The 20149-nt window shown below is 40.8% G+C and overlaps 1 protein-coding gene across 1 annotated transcript in view; it reads right to left on the minus strand.

Annotated features, from left to right (window-relative positions):
- Ptprt (protein tyrosine phosphatase receptor type T) overlaps positions 1-20149 on the minus strand; it is a 1128608-nt gene that overhangs the window by 70413 nt on the left and 1038046 nt on the right. The window contains exon 16 of the mRNA XM_052184183.1: positions 7789-7979. Within this exon, the coding sequence (XP_052040143.1) occupies positions 7789-7979 (191 nt within the window). The remainder of the gene's footprint in view (positions 1-7788; positions 7980-20149) is intronic.

The raw sequence follows: 20149 nt of genomic DNA on the forward strand, positions 1-20149 counted from the left end.
CTGCTTACATCCATGATCCTCTAAAGCAGTGGTTCCCAACCTATGGCCTATAACCTCTTTTGGGGTTACATAGAAGATATTTATTTATGATTCATAATTTAGCAAAATTACAGTTATGAAGTAGCGACAAAAATAATTTTACAGTTGGGAGTCACTACCATATGAGGAACTAAACACTCATAGCATTAGGAAGCTTGAGAATCACTGCTCTGAAGCATTTTAACTAGAGTTAAGCTATGGAATTCTCTTCTGTGATGAAGTCATGAGCTTTGTCAACACGGGGTCTTCATTTCTTCTGGTTAGCTATGTCCAGTGCTTGAAATAGCACAAAGCCCACCATTGGCATTCAGTTGGTATTTCTGATAAGTGATTAGAAAAGGCCATGTACTATCAGACTTAAAAATTACTGCAAAACAGCCAAGCATTTCACAGAAGATAGAACTAGGATTCACTTAGGAAAGAGTCTAAGACTACTTACTCAGTTCTTGATTCTTGGTTCAAGAACTTTTCTACAGAATCCTATAGGAATCACACAGTCTGTTGTGAGGGTTTCTATATCAAATATAAACAAATTCTGTTAGATATGTTAGGAACATTATTATAAGCTGAGTGATAAAAAATAAACTAAAGGGATTAAGTTCACAGTGTTAACGTTCATGAGCTCTTTCCCAAGTTTTACACCAAATGGGTTCATTGTCTTTTGACCACTTCTAGGATCTGGCTCGTTTCTTCCTATTTTAACCCAGCCAGGAGAGTAAGATGAACAGGTGGGAGCCTGGCTCTTCCATTTGGGCCTTTATGATTTTGCAGAGTAGAAGAATGACCATGATTCCCCATTTATGACTTGAGCATCTGCCACTAATCCCTCATTCTTGTCTCCAGAACCTCTCTCATCTATAAATCAAGGAATTGGACCACCCTACCCCTAACACCCCCCCCCCAGGAAAAAGATGTCTTGGTAATCTGTTAGCAGTCTGGGGTGCATTCTTTTCCTCCTAAAGGAAGCTTCTACTGCCACGGTTGTGCTCAGTTAGGAGGCTGCCTGTCTGACATCACCCACATATGACTAAGCGAGGTAGCCTCTTCCCTCAAAAACCGTGCACATGGTGCATCCGGCCAGAGCTGGAAAATGAACACATGTTTGCTCTTCATTAGACGACATCATATTCTACACAGCTGTTCCTTGTTCCCTTAAATAGTCTTAATGGAGCTGTGATAACCAGACACCTTCTGGTCACCCTATCGGGCTCATTCTATTCATTACGGTGACAGGCTGTCTGGGTTGGACGGGGTTTAACGTTCTTCCCTTCTTTGTGTCACAAAGTCACCTCTTCCTGTTCCCCCTCATCTTCTCCAAACCTGCTACCCAAACCTCATCTGATTACAGGGCACAGAGATAAGCCACCTCTCTAGCTAATGTCTGCTCACATTTTCTGGCATACTGTGGAGTCCTTTGTTTGTTTGTTTTTAACTGGGGAAAAAGTGGGATCATCTTGGTGAGGGTTAGGAGAATGGGGAAGAAGAGGCTCTGTAGTTCATGACTGTGTCACAGCCTTTGATCAAAAGTGGCTGTGTTCTCTCACAGGCAGATTTGAGGGTTAGACAATAAGTCAGGCATAGTGATGGTCTGCAGACACAGATATGGCCCACACTGGAAACTCCAAGGCTTTCCTGAGGCTAGTGACTAGTAATTTTTGAAGTCTATTTTAATCAACTAGAAAGCTTGTTGAGTACTTATCTCTGGTCCCACCACAGTATGTTTTGTTTTAATTGGTCTGAAATATGGTCAGTGCACTGGTGCTTTGAAATTTTTTTCCCAGGTAATTCTAACTTGAAGCCAAGATTAAAAATTGCAGCTGAGAACTGGATATGCATGGCAGCGGGTGAAGTTAATTTGCCTTAGTCCTTCTTGAGTTCTTTGAACTATGGTTAATCAACTAGATCCTGTGATATGACAATGGGGGAGGGAGCTGCAGAGACTTCCATGGGAAGGAACCCCAATTAGTCTGGCCAATAGGTTCTTATTTTGACTCTCATAATATTAGCTACAAAAGGGGTCTTGGATCACTCTGACAAACCTATTTGTCCTCAATGCTTTAGGACAGAAAAGAGACCTAGGTACATGGAATGACTTGCTGTCGGTCACTTACATATTTATGAAAATGGTAGGATGTGAATGGTAGGAATTTGACTCACAGTGCAGGGCACTCTATGGATTACTACAAGTAGTGGAACTTGAAGGATGGATATTGAGAGACTCATGTCAAAGAGAATAAATTGGTTTTATTATAGTTTTACATTTTACATGCAGTGTGTGTGTGTGTGTGTGTGTGTGTCTGTTTGTATGTGTGTGTAAGACCTGGGCTCTGGGCCCAGCCTCCAGGTTTGGGCCATGAAGTTCCATCTTTTTAGAGAATGGTTGCCCTGGCTGCTACCTGCCTCTAGTATTTCTTCTTTGATACAAAATTTTAAGTAAAAATCTACTTTGAAAATTTCTGTCCTCTCTGTAGCCCCCATGACCCCTGAAATAAAATCTAAATTCCTTAGTGTGTGAAATATTAACCCATTCCTGGACATGCAGTTGCTACAACCTCAGCCCCAGCTCCTATCGTGTGCCCTCCCTATGTCTTATATATTAAGTTACTTATAATACTTCAAACTCAATTCACTTTCTATTCGCCCATGACATCATTTGTAGCTCTCTCTCTAGAACATTCCTCTATGTTTTCACTTACTATTCTTATTCCTTTATACTTGGTTGAGACTAGTGTACTTATAAAAATCACTAACACATGTACTGTCAGGCTAGGCTGAATATGCCCTTTCTACATATAATTCCTGGTATTCTTTTATTGAAGAATTTTGTCCATGTAACACATATTGCAATTAAAATTATTAGTCATTAAGTCTGTCTTTATTATAAGCTCAGACTTGACAGATGGGGTCATGGTTACTGCATCTCCATCCCCACAGCCATTTCCAGTGAATAGCCTATGGAAAGCACTCTGTGTCTTTCTAAAGAGGGACTGTGAAAAGGCTGAGTCCAAGGTCCTTGTGTCTGTTGACACATCTGAGGACCTCATGTGGAATTGTGACTTTGTGATTACCAATGTTTTCTCTAGAGCCTGGGCTTCTTTCTCAAGATAAAATCCATATGGTCACTGCTTTTTTTGGAAGCTGCAAACTGAGCTCAAATGAACTTCCATTTGCTTCAGATTGGAATTCCCTGTGCCTTCCCATCACCATTGGTGGTAACTCCATCATGACTTCAGAGTAATTCTTGATTCCTTTCCTTTACAAAGACACTGTGTATTAAGACATCTTGTTGGCTTTATCTTTATGACATATTTAGAACCCAACCATTTCTTATGGACGCCTCTGCTGGCCCTGGCCAGAGTCATCATTGTCTCATCTGGGTTACCACATCAGTGGTCTTACCTTGCCTCCCCAAGTTGCATTCTCAACATAGTAACTAGAATGAGTTTTTAAACATAAAATCAGACTATTAGCATTTGTAGCTCTCAGAGCTCTGTAGTAAGTTTTAAGTTTATTCAGAGTAAAACCCAAACTCTTTATACTGCCCTGTGATGTACGAAAGCACCAGGTCCCTCTTTATTTCTTCAATCTGATTATTTTATTCTTAGCACATGTTCACTATACATTGATCAGTTTTCTTTACTCATGTTTGCACATGCCAGTTTATTATCATCTTGCTATGTAAATCTCTCCTTCCGAATCAATCTTTCCTAAGGACTATTCTTTTACTTTAAGTGATATTGGACCTGCCTGCATGTCTCAGCCTAGATTATTCTGTTCCTGTCCTTGCCCCATTTTGTCTTTTTCTAGAAGACCATGTTGCCCCAAAATTACATTATCTACTATCTTATGTGCTCTTCTAGAGGTGACATGTGATTTTTCTATGAAGAAGTAGAGTCTAATTCCCCTCCACACTAGAAGGAGGGTAGCTTTTTCTTCACTCATATCCAATGCAATGTGATATCAAAGTCTAGGACACCAATGTTATACAATTTTCACCTTGTTATGTAGGAGGCTTGCCTTTGGAGCTCTGAGGTGCCATATAAAGTCCAAATGTTTTGGAAGTTACCATTCTGCCAGAAATCCCAGGTTACTCAGGAGGTTGCTTAGAGGGATTACAGTGGAAAACTACCCATGAGACCTCAGATGATGTCTACAATGTGTTATTAGATACCAGAATAATGATGCTGTAGATTATTTCAGCCTCTAGCCCTGGAGCCTTGCATTACAGAGAAGAGATCACTGTACCTCTTGTTCATTGTTCAAATCCCAAACCACAGAGCCAATTATTGCAATAAATCAATTGTTTTCTGTTGCTTATATTTGAGGTAGTTGGTAACACAGCAAACAGTGAATTATTTATTGTTTAAGCCTGTGTTTATTTTCTATTTCCCTTGCTAGAATGCATGCTTCATGAGGGTGTGCGTTAGTTTCACTATTGTGTCCAAAATGTCTAGACTACTCCTGGGTAATAGTAAACACTCAATAAATATTTACTGAATGAATCTGGGAGTGATTGCAGCTGCACTGGGTTTGGAAGGCACAGCCTGCTAAAGCTGATGGATTCTAAGATGTCAGTTTGTCAAATCCACACATTGGTATGAAAAATATAAAAGCAGAGAAGAATGGGAAGGTGACAGGCAGGGACATCACACAGCAGTTGTGTGACAGCAGACTTGGAGGCTCAGGGTTTTATGTCTACATTGAGTCTTAAAGCAGATCTCTAATCCATGTATAAGATGAAGATTCTGGAAATCATAGGAACCTTTATGATAAAAGAAAGTCACAGTCATTTTCTAACAAACTTGACTCGTACACCCTAAAAAGTAGGATATTTCAATCTACAATGTCTTCCAATTAGCTCATGGCTAATCATACAATGCTATTAACCAGAAGCAAGGTATACTGGCTAGCCTAGTAATACAATTTGAATTTACTGAGGATGAGGCTGGCCTCATTAGAGAGATTTAAGGTTGAGGCTCAAGTGATGGAATAACATGTATTCTTTGATATCAAATAAGTTTCTTTCCCTGCTAGTAGGTTTGGGAGATGCTGACAGATATAAAAAAAAATTAAAACCAAGCCAAGCCAAACCAAACCAACCAACCAACCAATCAACCAACCAACCAACCAACCAACCAAGTAATAACTAGCATACAGGGATGGATGCTTTAGACGAGATATGCTGGTAAGAAATGTACCAAAATGGTCAACTGCATCTGTATTTCTCTTCTTAAATTTTAGATTTAAAGCTCATAGACTAGTTTTGACTTTGGCCATTTATACACCTTTCTGATAAAATACATACTTTTCGTGATACTATTTGAAACTTCAAGACAAGTTATAATGACTAAGGGTTCATCCAATAACATTGGGCAAGTTTTTATAAACAACACACCTTGTCCTGAAGTATTTACTCCACATACAAATCCATGTTCATGCACATCAGCATACATACAAGACTCAGGACCATTCTTATTATTAATAAATAAGACTCAGATGTGCTTGTTCCAATACTCCTCCAAAATTGGTAGTCTGGTAACTATCCTGGCAGGAGAGGTGATATTTGAAAGAAAGATTTGTACTGCCCCTTTTGCTATTAAACTCCTGAAATGATGGGTCCCAATGAATCCCAGGCTGGGGGTTGGGGATGGAAAAGGCCAAATCAGCCTTGGTACCAACCAGAGGAGTAGCTTGCCTCTTGGGAAGACATATGAGAACACACTATTCTGGCAACTTACATGAACACAGGCATTCCTCCTGGCTTTTGCTTCATCTTTTCTATTAAAGGGCAATGTGTAACAATGCTTTGGAAAAGGCCTCAACCAAGAGTTCTTTTTTCCTTGGTTTACAAAATCTGTAAACAAATCCGTTTTCCTTTGTCAATTTGTGTCCTGGTATTTTTAAAAAGAAGCAATGGGTTTTTGAATCTCAGAGGCTCATGTAATAGACTGAATTTACACACTAAAATGGTATTTGTCGAGACTGCATTTGAAATTAGCTTCCAGTTCTCCTGAGCTGGTAATTACATCTACTGGTATGATTTTTTTTTGTTCTCAAAGTATGTCAAACATGGTCCCCTCCACTGATTTATACTCCCACAAAGTTTTAAGAATACATAGGTCTTAGGAACCACTTAGGCACATGCATCAACTAATGAAGACTTTGAAAACCAAGATAGCAAAGTGATTTGCCAAAATCACACAGCTATCTAGACCACAAGTTTGGCATGATTTCATGTTCTCCCTTGATATCAGTAATAGTAGTCAGTAAGCCTGTCTAGGGATATAGTCTGAGGGATAAACTTAGTCTGAAGTGGTATGACCTTAGGAGCCTTCACTGCATACAGTGGAACTGAATAAAATGTATCTGGGTCATTATTACAAGTGATAGAAAGAAGAGGAGAGAGAGAGAGAAGGGAGAAAGGAGGAGGAAGTGAAACCCAGTGGGTACCAGTTAGTACAGGGCACATAGAAGATGCTGAAGAGGTATTTGGGGAAAGAAGAGAGGGAGAGAGAAAGGAAAAGGAAAGAAAGGAGGTTGCTGCATGGGGACTCCACTGTCACTCCACTTTTGGGGGTGGGTTAGGGAGGAGGGAGTGAGCTGCTCTTTGCTGGAGGAAAACATCTTAATGGATTTTTCCTTTGTACTTTTTTTTCCCAGTAAAGGTGAGATCTAGCAGATAAGATTTGAAACAAAAGGAATCAGACAAAGCCAGCAGGAAGAGAAGTTGTTTTGTATAATAAAGCAAAGAAAATGTGGAGTCATGCTGCAGGTGGTCCTTAAAGGCACTAAAGAAGACTTGGGATGGAGGAGAAGATAGTTATGAGACCTTAAAGGGCCTGCATGGTGAGGAATCTATACCATAATAATGTTGGACCCGGGCACTTCCCATAGTTTGCTATGGTTGTCTGTTACTTCTCCCCCTCCCCCGCTCTCCCACCATGCACACACCAAACTCCTGAAATAACTACAATGTGTATTCATAGCTTTTGTACTGGAGATGCTGGGAGTGAGGGGGTTGTGGGAGGAAAGGGATGACCAACGCAGGAGGAATGCAGGTGTATAGAGGGCATAGCAGTTACTGCATTGTATAGCCTTGGTGGAGCACTGTGAGAACACATAGAACACCAGGCAAGAAGTGAGTAGGAAACAGGAGGCATGCCACATACTATTGGCTTTTCTCTAACATGTAGGAAGAGGGCTATCTTCACAGTGAAGAAAGGTTTGACTCTAAACTGTAGGGGGTTTGGAGCATGATAATTATTAAATGTAATGTCTAGGTCCTAGTTAAAATGTAAGTTCTAAAAGAAATGTACCCAATTGGTCAATTGCATCTGTGTTTCTCTTCTTAAATTTTAGATTTAAAGTTCACAAACTAGGTAGTTTAGGCTTTGGCCATATATGTACCTTTCTGATAAAGTACATAGTTTTCGTGATGCTATTTGAAACTTCAAGACAATTATAATGACTAAGGGCTCATCCAACTACAATAACATTGGGCATGCCTTTATAAACAACACACCTTGTCCTGAGGTATTTACTCCACATACAGATCTGTGTCCATGTGCATCAATAATTATGAAATTAATGTCTGGGTCCTAGTTAAAATGTACGTTCTGATTAAGTGGGCCTGGTGGGGCACTACCATGTTCCCAAGCCTTACTGTTGCTCATGGTCAAAGGCAAGACTTCAGTTTTCCAAGAGTACCCAGGAGCTACTGAGGAATCCGCCCACACGCTAAGCTCTTACCTCATATTCCTCCTTGAACCCGTAGCCCTGGCCTCTCTTCATCTGGGTGATGTGTTGAAGCAGGTCCGCCACCCGGATGGCAGGCTGGAACTGGTCTCGGGGATAGCTCATCTCTACAGGGTCACAAGTCCGGTAGGAGTGCGTCTGAATGGTGAGGGTGGGCTGAGACAGTTCCCCACGGCTGCCATCTGCTTCAAAGGAAAAGAAGCAGGACAAACTATCACTTCGATGAACTGTGCACTCCACTGGTCAGAAAAGTTTAGAGAGACAAAAGGCACTGCTTCCCTCACTTGGTCTTGTGCACAGATTTAAATGGTGAAATTACAAGCCAGAGCCTGCAAGGATCCATGGTTCATTTCAGCTTCAAGGGCTCATTATTGATTGCTTGAAGACAAAGTGACAGTTTAGTGACTATCCCTTGCCTGTCCTTAGCCCTTCTCTAGATTTCTTGAATGCCTTGGCCAGTACCAGCCAATCCCAGAACTGGAAAGAAGCCAGGCTAAGTCTTGGGAGAACCTTCTTGTTTGGAAAACTACAGGCATAGATAGAGTTTCAGTTTCTTATTTGCAGATGAGAAGAGTCTCAGATGCCTGGCTAGAAGAACTGTATTTATGAACTGATTTCTCTCTTAGTTTGTTTTCTTTGGTGGAAGTATAGCTAGTCTTGTATACCCAGGAAGTAGCAGGCATTCTAATCCTCCAGCCTCTCTGTTACAATGGGCTCTGTAACAGAGGCTACCTTCTTTCTACCATCTAAATGCCCCCTTACTATCACTGACTCTGAAATACACCTGATCCGAAATTATAGAGTTCTCTAAACTTTTTCCTTCACTCTCACCAGCTATGACTCTCATGGGCATTCCATCCCACACCCCTTGATATAGCAATGGGATTTTCCCTCAGTTGGTAGTGTCCACCGAGCATGCTCAAAGCCCTGAATTTGGTCCCTGGCACTGTGTAATACTTAGTTTGCATGTGCTTGCTATTCTAGATATCCAAAGTGGGGAAACAGGAGGACAAGAAGTTCAGTCACCCCAAACTAAATAGCAAGTTTGAAGACAGCTTTGACTATATTAGACCCTTCCTATCTTTAAGAAAAAGTTAGCCTTTTCCCTTATAAAATATCTCTCTACACATTGAGCTGATTCAGATGCCTTCTGTTGTTTGGTCGCTCTGGAAACCATTTCTCATTCCCAGAACCATCTATGCTTGGCATGTTTATATCGTCCCCAATACTCTGACAGTCTGTGCCCTGGGGCCATTCTGTTTGTACTATGCAAGAGATAAGGCCTTCCAGATGTGGCAGATGATGGGTATATCCAGATGTTTTCAGACATTGAGACTTCCATGCAGACATCTATGAAGCCTGTGTTATAATTTTTCCCTGAGAGACTTAGTGTATATTCCAGATTTTTCTGCAACTTGTCTTTTTAAAAGCCATGTCCCCTTCAGCTTGTTTGTCTCCTCTGTCATAATAATCCATCAAACAGAGTCTATGGGAAAACACAATCTGCTCCTATGTGATGATATCAAAATCAGTTCCTTACAGGAAAGGATATTGGAGAGACATGTCTGACTCACAAGATGACCAATTAGTCACACTTATCTAACCCCTCTTTGGCTTGACATTACTATTCAAAGTATACTATTCAGGGAAACCCCTCAGTTCTGAGAGAATGCGAGTCTTGGTTACCCTCATGTGTTCATCTGTGTCATGGATAAGTCAGGGACACACATTCTTCACTTTCCATCCTTATGACTCCACCCGCTATCATCTCCATGGGAGAACAAGTCATGGATTTGATGAGCCTGTGCTTGAGACACTGATTAGGTCAGACCTCATTAGTAGATGAAATATCTGTGCATTCCCCATGGTTTCAGCATGTCCTTCCTGTTTTAGTGCCTTGAGTAGATAAGAAGAGCTGGCCTTTGAGAATTAGCCCAATCATCCAATAGAAAGATACTGAGGATACAAGTTCATACACAGGGAAGAAAGACCAAAGTGAGATGCTGAAACAAAACAAAACAAAACAAAACAAAACAAAACAAAACAAAACAAAACAAAACAACTAACCAACCAAACAACCAAACAAGCAAACAATCTTTCTGGCTGGACTGAGAATAATACTCCCTACTTTCCCACCCTTGGCTTGGTAATACATTGATACATCTTTACTAGCATTGATTGAATGTAATTCCTGGTACATAATGGGGCTGAGTACCTCCTCTGTCATACCCAAGTAATTGTGAGTTAGACTTATGAGAGGGTCTAGAAGGGACAATAGGTAAGAATTGTCTTAAGCAAAAAGATCAGAGCCTGAGAGACGATGGTACATTTAGGTAAAAGCAGAGTCACAGGTACAAACAAAAGCCATGGGACAGTGCTGTGGCAGAAGAAGATCCAGAGGGGTGAAAACATGGGGACTCAGGACCAGTGTGAAGCCACTGAAGGTTCTGCAGAAGAGTCCCACCTTTTAAAGACTCACACTCTTTCCCATAGGTGTCCCAGCTGTCATGGACTGGAGGTGTCTTTCCAGTGAGCATCACCTCTGTGACTATGTGATAGGCACGGAGATGAAGATGCAGGGAGATCTGAGTGTGAGTTTCTAGACGCCACACTTCACCGTGACATCAAGCCAATGCCTAGAACTCTTGTATTCCACATAAACGATACCATGTGAACACCATAGAGATATGCCCTGCTCCCATCTTTCCTAAAGCACTCATGGTGCAGGCTGCATAGGAGAGCAGCTGCCTGGCAGAGTTGGCACCTGGCAAATCTTTGTGACACGCCAAACATTCCCAAACTGAAAAGGCTATCAATATGGATATTTCCCTCTAAGCACATTGCTAGACAGACTGTAAACTTGGAGTCAGCAAAACCAACAGAGGGATGGAAAATAGATGCATTTGAAATGTAAGCACTTGTATTGCTGCAACATTTGTGATGATGCCAACGCGCTAATGATGCCAGGGGGGCTTGGAACCAAGGGATTTTCAAGGTTTATTAATCCAACTAGTTGGACTCCCCTTTCCAATGTATCCTACCTCACCTATTCCCTTATTAACCTTCGATAATGCAGAAGTGATGCCTTTTATCACGCCCCATTTCGCCAGACGCACTATGCTTAATTTTCCGTCATTAGGTTTAATGAAAACCCAATTTCACAACTCGCTTCTCTCAGGAACCTACAAGTAATGCTACGTTTTTTATCAGCACCAATTAAAAAGCGTTATGATGTTCCTGTTCGAGAGGGAGCCTTAAAACTAATGTGCGAGTCTGCCGCAAATTCAACAAGGGCGCCAGAATTCACACACTGCCCATAAAATGTAACTCAAACCAGCTGGCCAAGGGAGAGGCCACTTCTTGTTCTCCCTTCTCATCAGACCTTCATTTCCATACTCTCCATTTATAGGTCTTGCATATTTATGAATCATGTAAATAATATTTGGGGTTTCTTCTGTATTTCTAATGTAGCTACTGCCCGAGTCTGTGATGGAGGTGGGGAGAACTATGTACTGCAGGGTTAGGTGACATGTAAGAACTCTCTCATCACTGTGTAGGAAGCTTGTAAGGTGGGTTCAAGAAGGCTCTGGGTCACACTGAAAAGATTTGGGTCAGCAGTCTTCTGTCTTTTTTGTTAACCCCTTTTCTCCACGGTATCCTGGCATAGCTCCCTATCTCCTGTATTCTGCTACCAGTCTTCCAGATCTCCCTGTAGTTCCAGCCACTGTGTTCCAATCGTTTGATTGACATTGCCACTTCAGAGGCTTACCAAATACTTTCTACATACCTGTCTTAATCAAGGCACCCAGTTAGCCACATGTGCATACACACAGGATGCAGCAGTGGGGTAGGTAGGGTGAGAAGAAGTGTTGCAGTAGAGATAAACACACAGAAGCCCTTTGAGGAAGACAGATGAAGAGATAAGTTGTACACAGTCTAGCCAGGCTAAGCAGGGACAGGTAGCTAGGAGATGGAGGTGGGGAGAACTATGTACTGCAGGGTTAGGTGTCATGGAAACCGACTGTATCCTTCTTCATCATTCACCTCTGTGCCTCTTGATACCTCTGTGTACAATCTGTGTGGGTACTACCTGATAGAACTTTCTGTGACAATGGAGGCATTTTCCCTCTGTGCCTTGCAATATGGTAGCCACTAACTACATGTAGCTGCTGAGTGACAGAACTGTGGCTAATGTGACAAAGGAAGTAAACTTTAAATTTTGTTTAGTTTCAATTAAGTTCACTGGAAGCACCCATATGCAGGAGCTCAAGAGATGCCTTACTCAGTAAAGAGCTTACCCAGTAAGCATGAAGTCCAGGGTCTGGTCCCCTTAGAATCCATGCTAAAAAAGAAAAGAAAAAGCCAGACAAGGTGCCATACATATGGAATCCCAGGGCTGGGGAGGCAGAGATAGGTGGAGTGTGCTAGCTTGCTGGGGGCACGTAGGCAACCTTCAAGTTTAAGGAGAAATTCTGTCTTAAAGAATATGGTGGAAATGATAGAGTAAGATATGCATTGTCAACCTCTGGCTTCCTACAGGCAGACAAACATCCTCACCCCACACACTCCCGCCTTTGCAGACATATAGGAACATAGTCACTCACAGCCACAAAGAGAAGAAATACCCACATGTGGCATATGGGTACCTATTGGGCAGCAAAGATCTAGAGAAAGTAAGAGAAAAGAACTGTGCTTTGGAGTCACATAGATGAAGGGAGGGATCTACAGCAGCCTGTCCAGAGGAAATACGAGACACGCCATGGATATAATTGAAATTGTTCTTGTAGCAACATTAAATAAGGTTTTTTTTTTTTTGAAAGAACATAGGTCATTAATTTCAACAGTACTTTTTAACCTAAGACTTGTAAAGTAATATTTCAACATATGCTCAGTGTAAAATTATTAATGTTGTCTGTTATATTCTTTATTGATAGAAAAGCTTTGAAATCTAGTGTGTTCCTTACACTTCTGGAGTGCTTCAGTCACGCCGGTCATATTTCCAGGGCTCAGCCGACACTTGTTGACTAATGGCTATTGTGTCAGACAATGAAGGTACACACAGACCTAGCTAGAGTCAGATAAAATCCTAAAGAGGGATTATTTAGAGTATGAGTGAACTCTAAATAAAGAGATATTGGTCTTATGCAAGACAGCTCTAGCCTGTGTGCTCTGCAATAAAACTTTGTATAACGACGGAAGGGGTGTATAGTTTCACCATTCAGCATGGCAGTTCCTTGCCACCCGTAGCTGCAGAACACTTAAAATGTGGCCAATGTGACTGAAGGCATACGTCTGTAACTTCAATTACTTTGAACATAACTAGCTGCATTTGGACAGCAGTTAGTCATTTTCTAAACTTGGCTTTATTATGAATGAAGGTACCATGTAAAATCACAAGCATGTGGAGTTTGCTTCATTTTAGTCTTGGTTAAAATGTTTGCAGAATTTGTTCAGAAATGGCCTGAAAGATGATGAGTTTGGGTCCTGACAGAACAGGGCTGGGGTCTCAGGGTTGACTAATCACAATTCTGTGACCTCGGTCAAGTGACAGATTTTCTGAGTCTCTGTTTCTGCCCATTCTCCTCCACTCAGGAGAAATAAGTGTGAGGATTCAAAGACACAAAGGGTGATAACTGCTAATGGAAGCTGTGTTAATGACATTCTGCACAATGTCGCACTGGCACATGAGAATTCACACAATAGAAGGAATCCGGGTGGTCTTTGGGGGGGAGTGGGGTATCTGTTGCAGTTTATGTATGGTTTGAATGAGGTCCCCCAAGGTCCATGTGTTGAAAACATGGTTTTCAATGTGGCGATATTGAGAGGAGATAAAGTCTCCTGGTAACTTCAGTACTGGAAAGGGGTTGTTATTGAGAGCAAAACTGGCCTGTATCATTTCGCTGCCTTCCTTTCTCACCATGTGCATATCTTTCTGTCATGATACCTTCTATTATGCTAAAAATATAGTCAGGGGGTCCGTAGGGACCCTCAGTAATGAGAAGAGGAGATTTTCAGCATCCAAAACTGAGTTAAATGAATTGATTTGCTTTATAAAATATCTAGCCCCAGGTATGTTGTTATAGCAACGAACAACAACAACAACAACAACAACAACAACAACAAAGATTAATAGAGCAGAGTAGCTTCTTTCTCCTTTTCTTGACTTCCTTTCCCACTGCCTGGTTTGGGTCCCTCTGACAGGAGTTCTCTCTCTCTCAGTATCCTAATAGCCCTTTTCTGCTTTTATAGTTCTCTTTAAACAGTCAAGTAATTTTCACTAAGTCCTCACAGAGCCAAGACAAAAAATGTCTGAACCAGTCAACCAAATTCCTGTAATTTCTGATACCACTATCAGTCTCTTATCTCATCTATCAAAATGACTTTCAAATCCATGTGCCCTTTAAGGCAGGACAACACAGAGATTGGATGACAAATATCTAGACTGCTTGCTGGGAGCACAGAGTCTGGGGGTGGGGGGAGACTGTTAAAGGAGGAGGAGGCTGGATTACCTGCTTACGGTGGGGGTGTGATCAGAACCAGTACAGTGGGAATAGACAGGAGAGTCAAAGCACATGGGCCGGAGAAAACCTTGATTTCAAACAGGAAATTTACAACTTGGCAGCTATGAGACCTCAAAGAAATTATAGAGAGCCTATCATTTTTGTTTGTAATCGCTGACGGTGATGACCATGATTACATGTCACCACCACCATCTCCAGTCCGTTATCATCTAGAAGGTCATTGCAGAGGTTAAATGGGATTCCACTGTAGAAAGTCTCCAGGTGGCACCAGGTCAGCAATAGATGGCTTTCTTCCTTCTTCTGTCTCACCAAACAGCAATACATCCATAAGATAAACTCACAATAGAACTGAAATCTAAGTCTGTCAAGCAACCTAAGTGCCAGGAGTTGGGAGGAGTATCTGTGAATTATAGCACTATCATACTTAACATGTGCACAAAGATAAAATCTTTGTCAAAATTTTGTACAACCTAATCTTTCCAGCTTCAAGCAGTTCAGACTCCCCACCACCTTGAGTTGGAAGCTATTGTGTGTGTGTGTGTGGTGTGTGTGCTTCATCAGATTGTGGTTTGATGCCATATTATACAAAATTATGATCTCTAATTTTTTTGAGTACTAAATTTATTCTAGGATGGGTGCATGAGATTTGTGGCCTCTGAGGGAGGGACACTTACTACATGTGGCTATCTCATACCCAGCTGATGAACTTCTATCACTCAATGTACCAGTAGACTGAAGTATTTTTCTTTGGTTGTACTTGACCAAATGGATCGAATTAAACATGTAAAACTAAGCAGGTAGAATGTTACTTGATATGCATGTGTTTTTTTGGAGCTGAAACGATCATGACATAATGGAGATCCCATACCAAAAGTCTTTGTTTCTCAAGGCTAAAAAAAAAAAAAACAAAAAACCACTGGTCTTAAGAACAGAAAAGAAACATATGAAACTTATCTTACTTTCTTTCCAGGCTCAGAGAAATCGAAGACCCCAACAGCCAAATGAGAAGTAGGACCTGACCTGATGTTCTCTCCTCCTCAAAACCCCCAAATTGGAATCTTTGACAAAGACAGACCAGTGCACCCTTGTATCCAAGATGCTGATCCTGAGAAGCTCTTTCTGATGAGAATCCATGCTCCTTCTCTGAGGGGGGAACTCGGACTGCTCCTTTGGCACTTGTGTCAGTGGCAAGGCTGAAGGCTCATGGCTTATGCATTGGCAGGGGGGTTCAGGGGGTTAGGAGGTTGGGGGTGGGGAGGCCGGGCTGTGAATGGAGGAGGTTGCTTCTGCTTAACTCACAAGAGAAGGAGTGCAAAAGTCACCAGGGCACCCACTTGCTGTGTTTACAGACAAATACCAGAGAAACTCTTCTTTTCTTTAAAATTAAATAAGCACAAATGAGACAGAAATGGAATCTCATGAAAAATACACCATGTTAGCAAGCCGTAAGAAAATTTATGTTCTATATGTTTTTTTTTTAATTCACACTATTTAGAAGAATAGCAGCCTGTGTTTACTCTTTGCTGAAGAGCTTTCCTGGCTGCTAGGGACCCCAAGTTAATTTGGATGCTTACACCTTCCTGATATAGCTCAGGAACCTATTCCAAGACCCATGAGAACATCCTGATTTCTTTATGGCATTGGGGTATCTGGATTCCCCTTGTCAGTCTGGACCAGTTAATGAAATTGGAGGAATGTCTTAGGAACTTCTTACAGTTGAGAAGGATAATCCAGCTACCTGTCTATGCAGTTGGATACCATCATGTTTGGGCATGATGAGCAAAACTTCTAAAATAGTCGTGTCTTCATGATGGGAGCCAGCTTTGGGGTAGCAATGTAAGATGAAATGCCATTTAAAGAGCCAAACCAACTTGGGTCCTGAAAACCCATCTGGAACTTATTTTGATGCTCATTTTTCTATTACTGTTAGACAATTCACTAAGTTTTCATTGAAGTCAATCTGACATGGCTTCTTCTATTTAGAGCACATGAGCTTATATCACAGAGAGCAAAAATACATTTTGAAACTGCATTTTTAAAATCTCAGAAAATCTTAGAAAGTCAAATTTGAGAGCATATGTATAAATAAAGGGAAGACAAGATTAGTAAGACACAGGCTTTTTTTTTTCAATTGAACATGTGCAGTACAGGCTGGTATTATAAGGGATGTGAGGAACAGTTAGATCTCATTAGGACGGGTACATAGAATAGATGGATATGAACAGAAGGGTGGCTGGAGAAAAAAGAGGCAAGAAGGGATTGTAGCAGGAAATACGGGGAGGGACATCTAAAACTAAGGGGATTTGAAGGCAAGCATGGAAACTTAATATAGTAGACACTTCCTAAAATTTATGAAATCAAAGTAAACAAAGTCGCCAATATTGGAAGAGGCAGGGTCTCAACTGGCTATCTCTTGTAACCAAACAAAACATCTAGTACTGGGATTGGGTTACATCTAACTAAGTTATTGGCCAAAGGGTCCCACAGGAATCCCCAAACAACTCAGGCTGTCCAGACTATAGACTGCTGTCCACAAATTGACAGCAAGACTCCATTGCTGAAGATAGCACCTACAAATCTCATTGATCAAGATAGAGCTAATGCCTACAGAGAGCCTTCATCCCTGTGTTCCAGCCTGTTTAATACAGGAAGGTAGTCTGCCTGCTCTCAAAAACGAAACATAAACACCAAGCCAGCCACAACCCTTTATCTATAATGGTGTACTATCTGCAAGATAGGCTAGGGCATTGGTGGCACAAAGCTTGTGGGAGTGACCAACCAATGTCTGATTGGACTTAAGGCTTACTCCATGAGTTATAACCCTAGACTAGTTAGCCGTGGAACTTAAAGTAAAACCAAATACTGGTATTAAAACATGTAGTGATAAAATGACTCTTAATGATATTCTGCTATACTTGTAGATTAGAACCTTACTCAGTCATCATCAGGGAAGCTTCCTCTTAGAGCAGATGGGCATAGAACTAGAGACATACAGCCAAACACTTCATAGAGCATGAGAGACTATAGAACACTTAGACCTAAAGAGATGTCTCCATCAAATCTCTCCACTCAGAGCTCAGGAAAGCCTTGGAAGAGGAGGCAGGAAGAGTGTAAGAGCCAGAAGGGAGGATGGAGGACACCAAGAAAATAAGGATATCTTAATCAACATGAGCAAAGCTCATACAAACTCAGAGTCTGAGGCAGCAGCATACACAGGACCTGCACAGGTTGGCACCAGGTCCTCTGTGCTTATATCATGGCTTCTAGTTTACTGTTTTTATGGGATTTCTGAGTGTGGAAACACATGGGTCTACGATTCTTATGCCCTTTTTGGGCTCTTTCCCTTGGTCCTATCCAATATTGATGTGATGGGTTTTGTTTTATCCTACTGTACTTTATTATATATTCTTTCAATCAATGATTGCAAATCTAGCCACTAGGGTAAAGGTTAATAACCAAACTGTAATAATTTATTTATTTATGCCTGCTGGGGGAGGAGAGATTGGTTTTCTCCAGTGAGTAACACTCTGTATATCAACTACTCCAGGAGGGCAGGCCTCACATTCAGAAGCAGTTAACCAACATTTAGTGGATCCACAGTTTATGTGCATGTGAGTGTGTATGTGTGTGTGTGTGTGTGTGTGTTCACACATGCATGCAGGCAAACTCTTCTGTTTGATTATACTTTGTTTTTGTATGTAGTATTTTAATGTTTTTTAGTTTAGGGGGTTGTTGGTTGCTGTATTGGATTTTTGTTTGTTTATTTTTAGAAAGAACTTTACACCAGTCAGAATGGCTAAGATTAAAAATTCAGGAGACAGCAGGTGTTGGCGAGGATGTGGAGAAAGAGGAACACTCCTCCACTGCTGGTGGGGTTGCAAATTGGTACAACCACTCTGGAAATCAGTCTGGTGGTTCCTCCGAAAACTGGGCACCTCACTTCCAGAAGATCCTGCTATAACACTCCTGGGCATATACCCAGAGGATTCCCCACCATGTAATAAGGATACATGCTCTACTATGTTCATAGCAGCCCTATTTATAATTGCCAGATGCTGGAAAGAACCCAGGTATCCCACAACAGAAGAGTGGATGCAAAAAATGTGGTATATCTACACAATGGAGTACTATTCAGCCATTAGAAACAATGAATTCATGAAATTCTTAGGCAAATGGATGGAGCTAGAGAACATCATACTAAGTGAGGTAACCCAGACTCAAAAGGTGAATCATGGTATGCACTCACTAATAAGTGGATACTAACCTAGAAAACTGGAATACCCAAAACATAATCCACACATCAAATGAGGTACAAGAAGAAAGGAGGAGTGGCCCCTTGTTCTGGAAAGACTCAGTGAAGCAGTATTCGGCAAAACCAGAACAGGGAAGTGGGAAGGGGTGGGTGGGAGGACAGGGGGAGAAAAGGAGGCTTATGGGACTTTTGGGGAGTGGGGGACTAGAAAAGGGGAAATCATTTGAAATGTAAATAAAAAATATATTGAATAAAAAAAGTTAAAAAGAAAGAAAGAAAGAACTTACAGTTACATAGGTGGGGGGAGAGAGAGGATCTGCAAGGACTTGGAGAAGAGGAAGAATATGATAAAAATATGTTATAAGTTTTAATTGTTTTAGATTAATGATGATGATGATGATGACAGGGATGCCATCTTTACAGCAAAATGCCTGCAACTGGAGGACTTTATGTTCAGTGGAATAAGCCAGGCAAAAAAAAAAACAAAAACAAGAAAACAAAAACAAACAAACAAACAAAAAACCCAGAGCCATATGCTCCCTTTAGCTGTAAGAGCTGACGGACAGCAACCTGGATGTAAAATAATGATAAGCGGAGGCCGGGCCATGTTGTTCCTGGGAGGTAGAATGGAAGAGACCAGTTACCCTTGACCAGTGCATGTCCCATAATGTATTGAAATATTCCATCCAATGACATTAATCTGTACATGAGTAGATTAACCAAGAATAAAACAAAATAATTAAAATCTAATTAAAAAACTTAAGTATTTTTTATAATTAAAATAGAAGTACATCATTTCTCATCTTCACTTTTCTCCTTCTGCCTCCTTCCATGTGCCCTCCTCCCTTACTCCTTTTCAAATTCATGGCCTCTTTTTCTTTGTTATATAAATATATAGATACATAAATGTATAAATACAACCTATTCATTTCATTTAGTGTTGCTTGTATATATATATATTATTTCAGAGCTTGTCACTTGGTATGGGGTGACCTATAGTTCTTTGTCTAGGGGTAGAACCCCCTGAGATACCCCCTTCCACAACATCATGTCTATTAGTGAGGTCATTGTTCCGGTCCTGTTATGATGGGTGTAATTACAACCACAATTTAAGCTTTTATTAGAAGTAAAGAAAATATTGTTGAGGAACCAAAAGACAATGAGACAACATACAAAGTTAAGGAGAACACGAGAATTTACAAGAATGAAAACAGGCAGAAACTTGAGAGAATTACTTCAAGAAACCTCCACATGAAAACACAAGAGAAGCAGAACATTGGTGTATGTCTTTTCTCTGTCTTTACAATCTACTCATGTGTGTTCATGTGTAAGAAAAACAATGAGACATGTCTAAGATTTCTAATTTTATCAGTAAAAACCAATGTATACCGAGAAATAAAAACTATGTAAACTTCTTTTATCTTTCATATATTACAATCGATGTGTAATATTTTAATTTGCTGCTGTTAATTAGAGTATGCAATTTCTCTCAACATGTTGTATTTGTATTTGGGTAAGTCAACGAGATCAGCATATAAATGAAGAGAGTACAGGTTTCAAATACAAACAAACACCACATGAA

The sequence above is a fragment of the Apodemus sylvaticus genome, chromosome 5 (assembly GCF_947179515.1).
Source record: "Apodemus sylvaticus chromosome 5, mApoSyl1.1, whole genome shotgun sequence".
NCBI lineage: Eukaryota > Metazoa > Chordata > Mammalia > Rodentia > Muridae > Apodemus > Apodemus sylvaticus.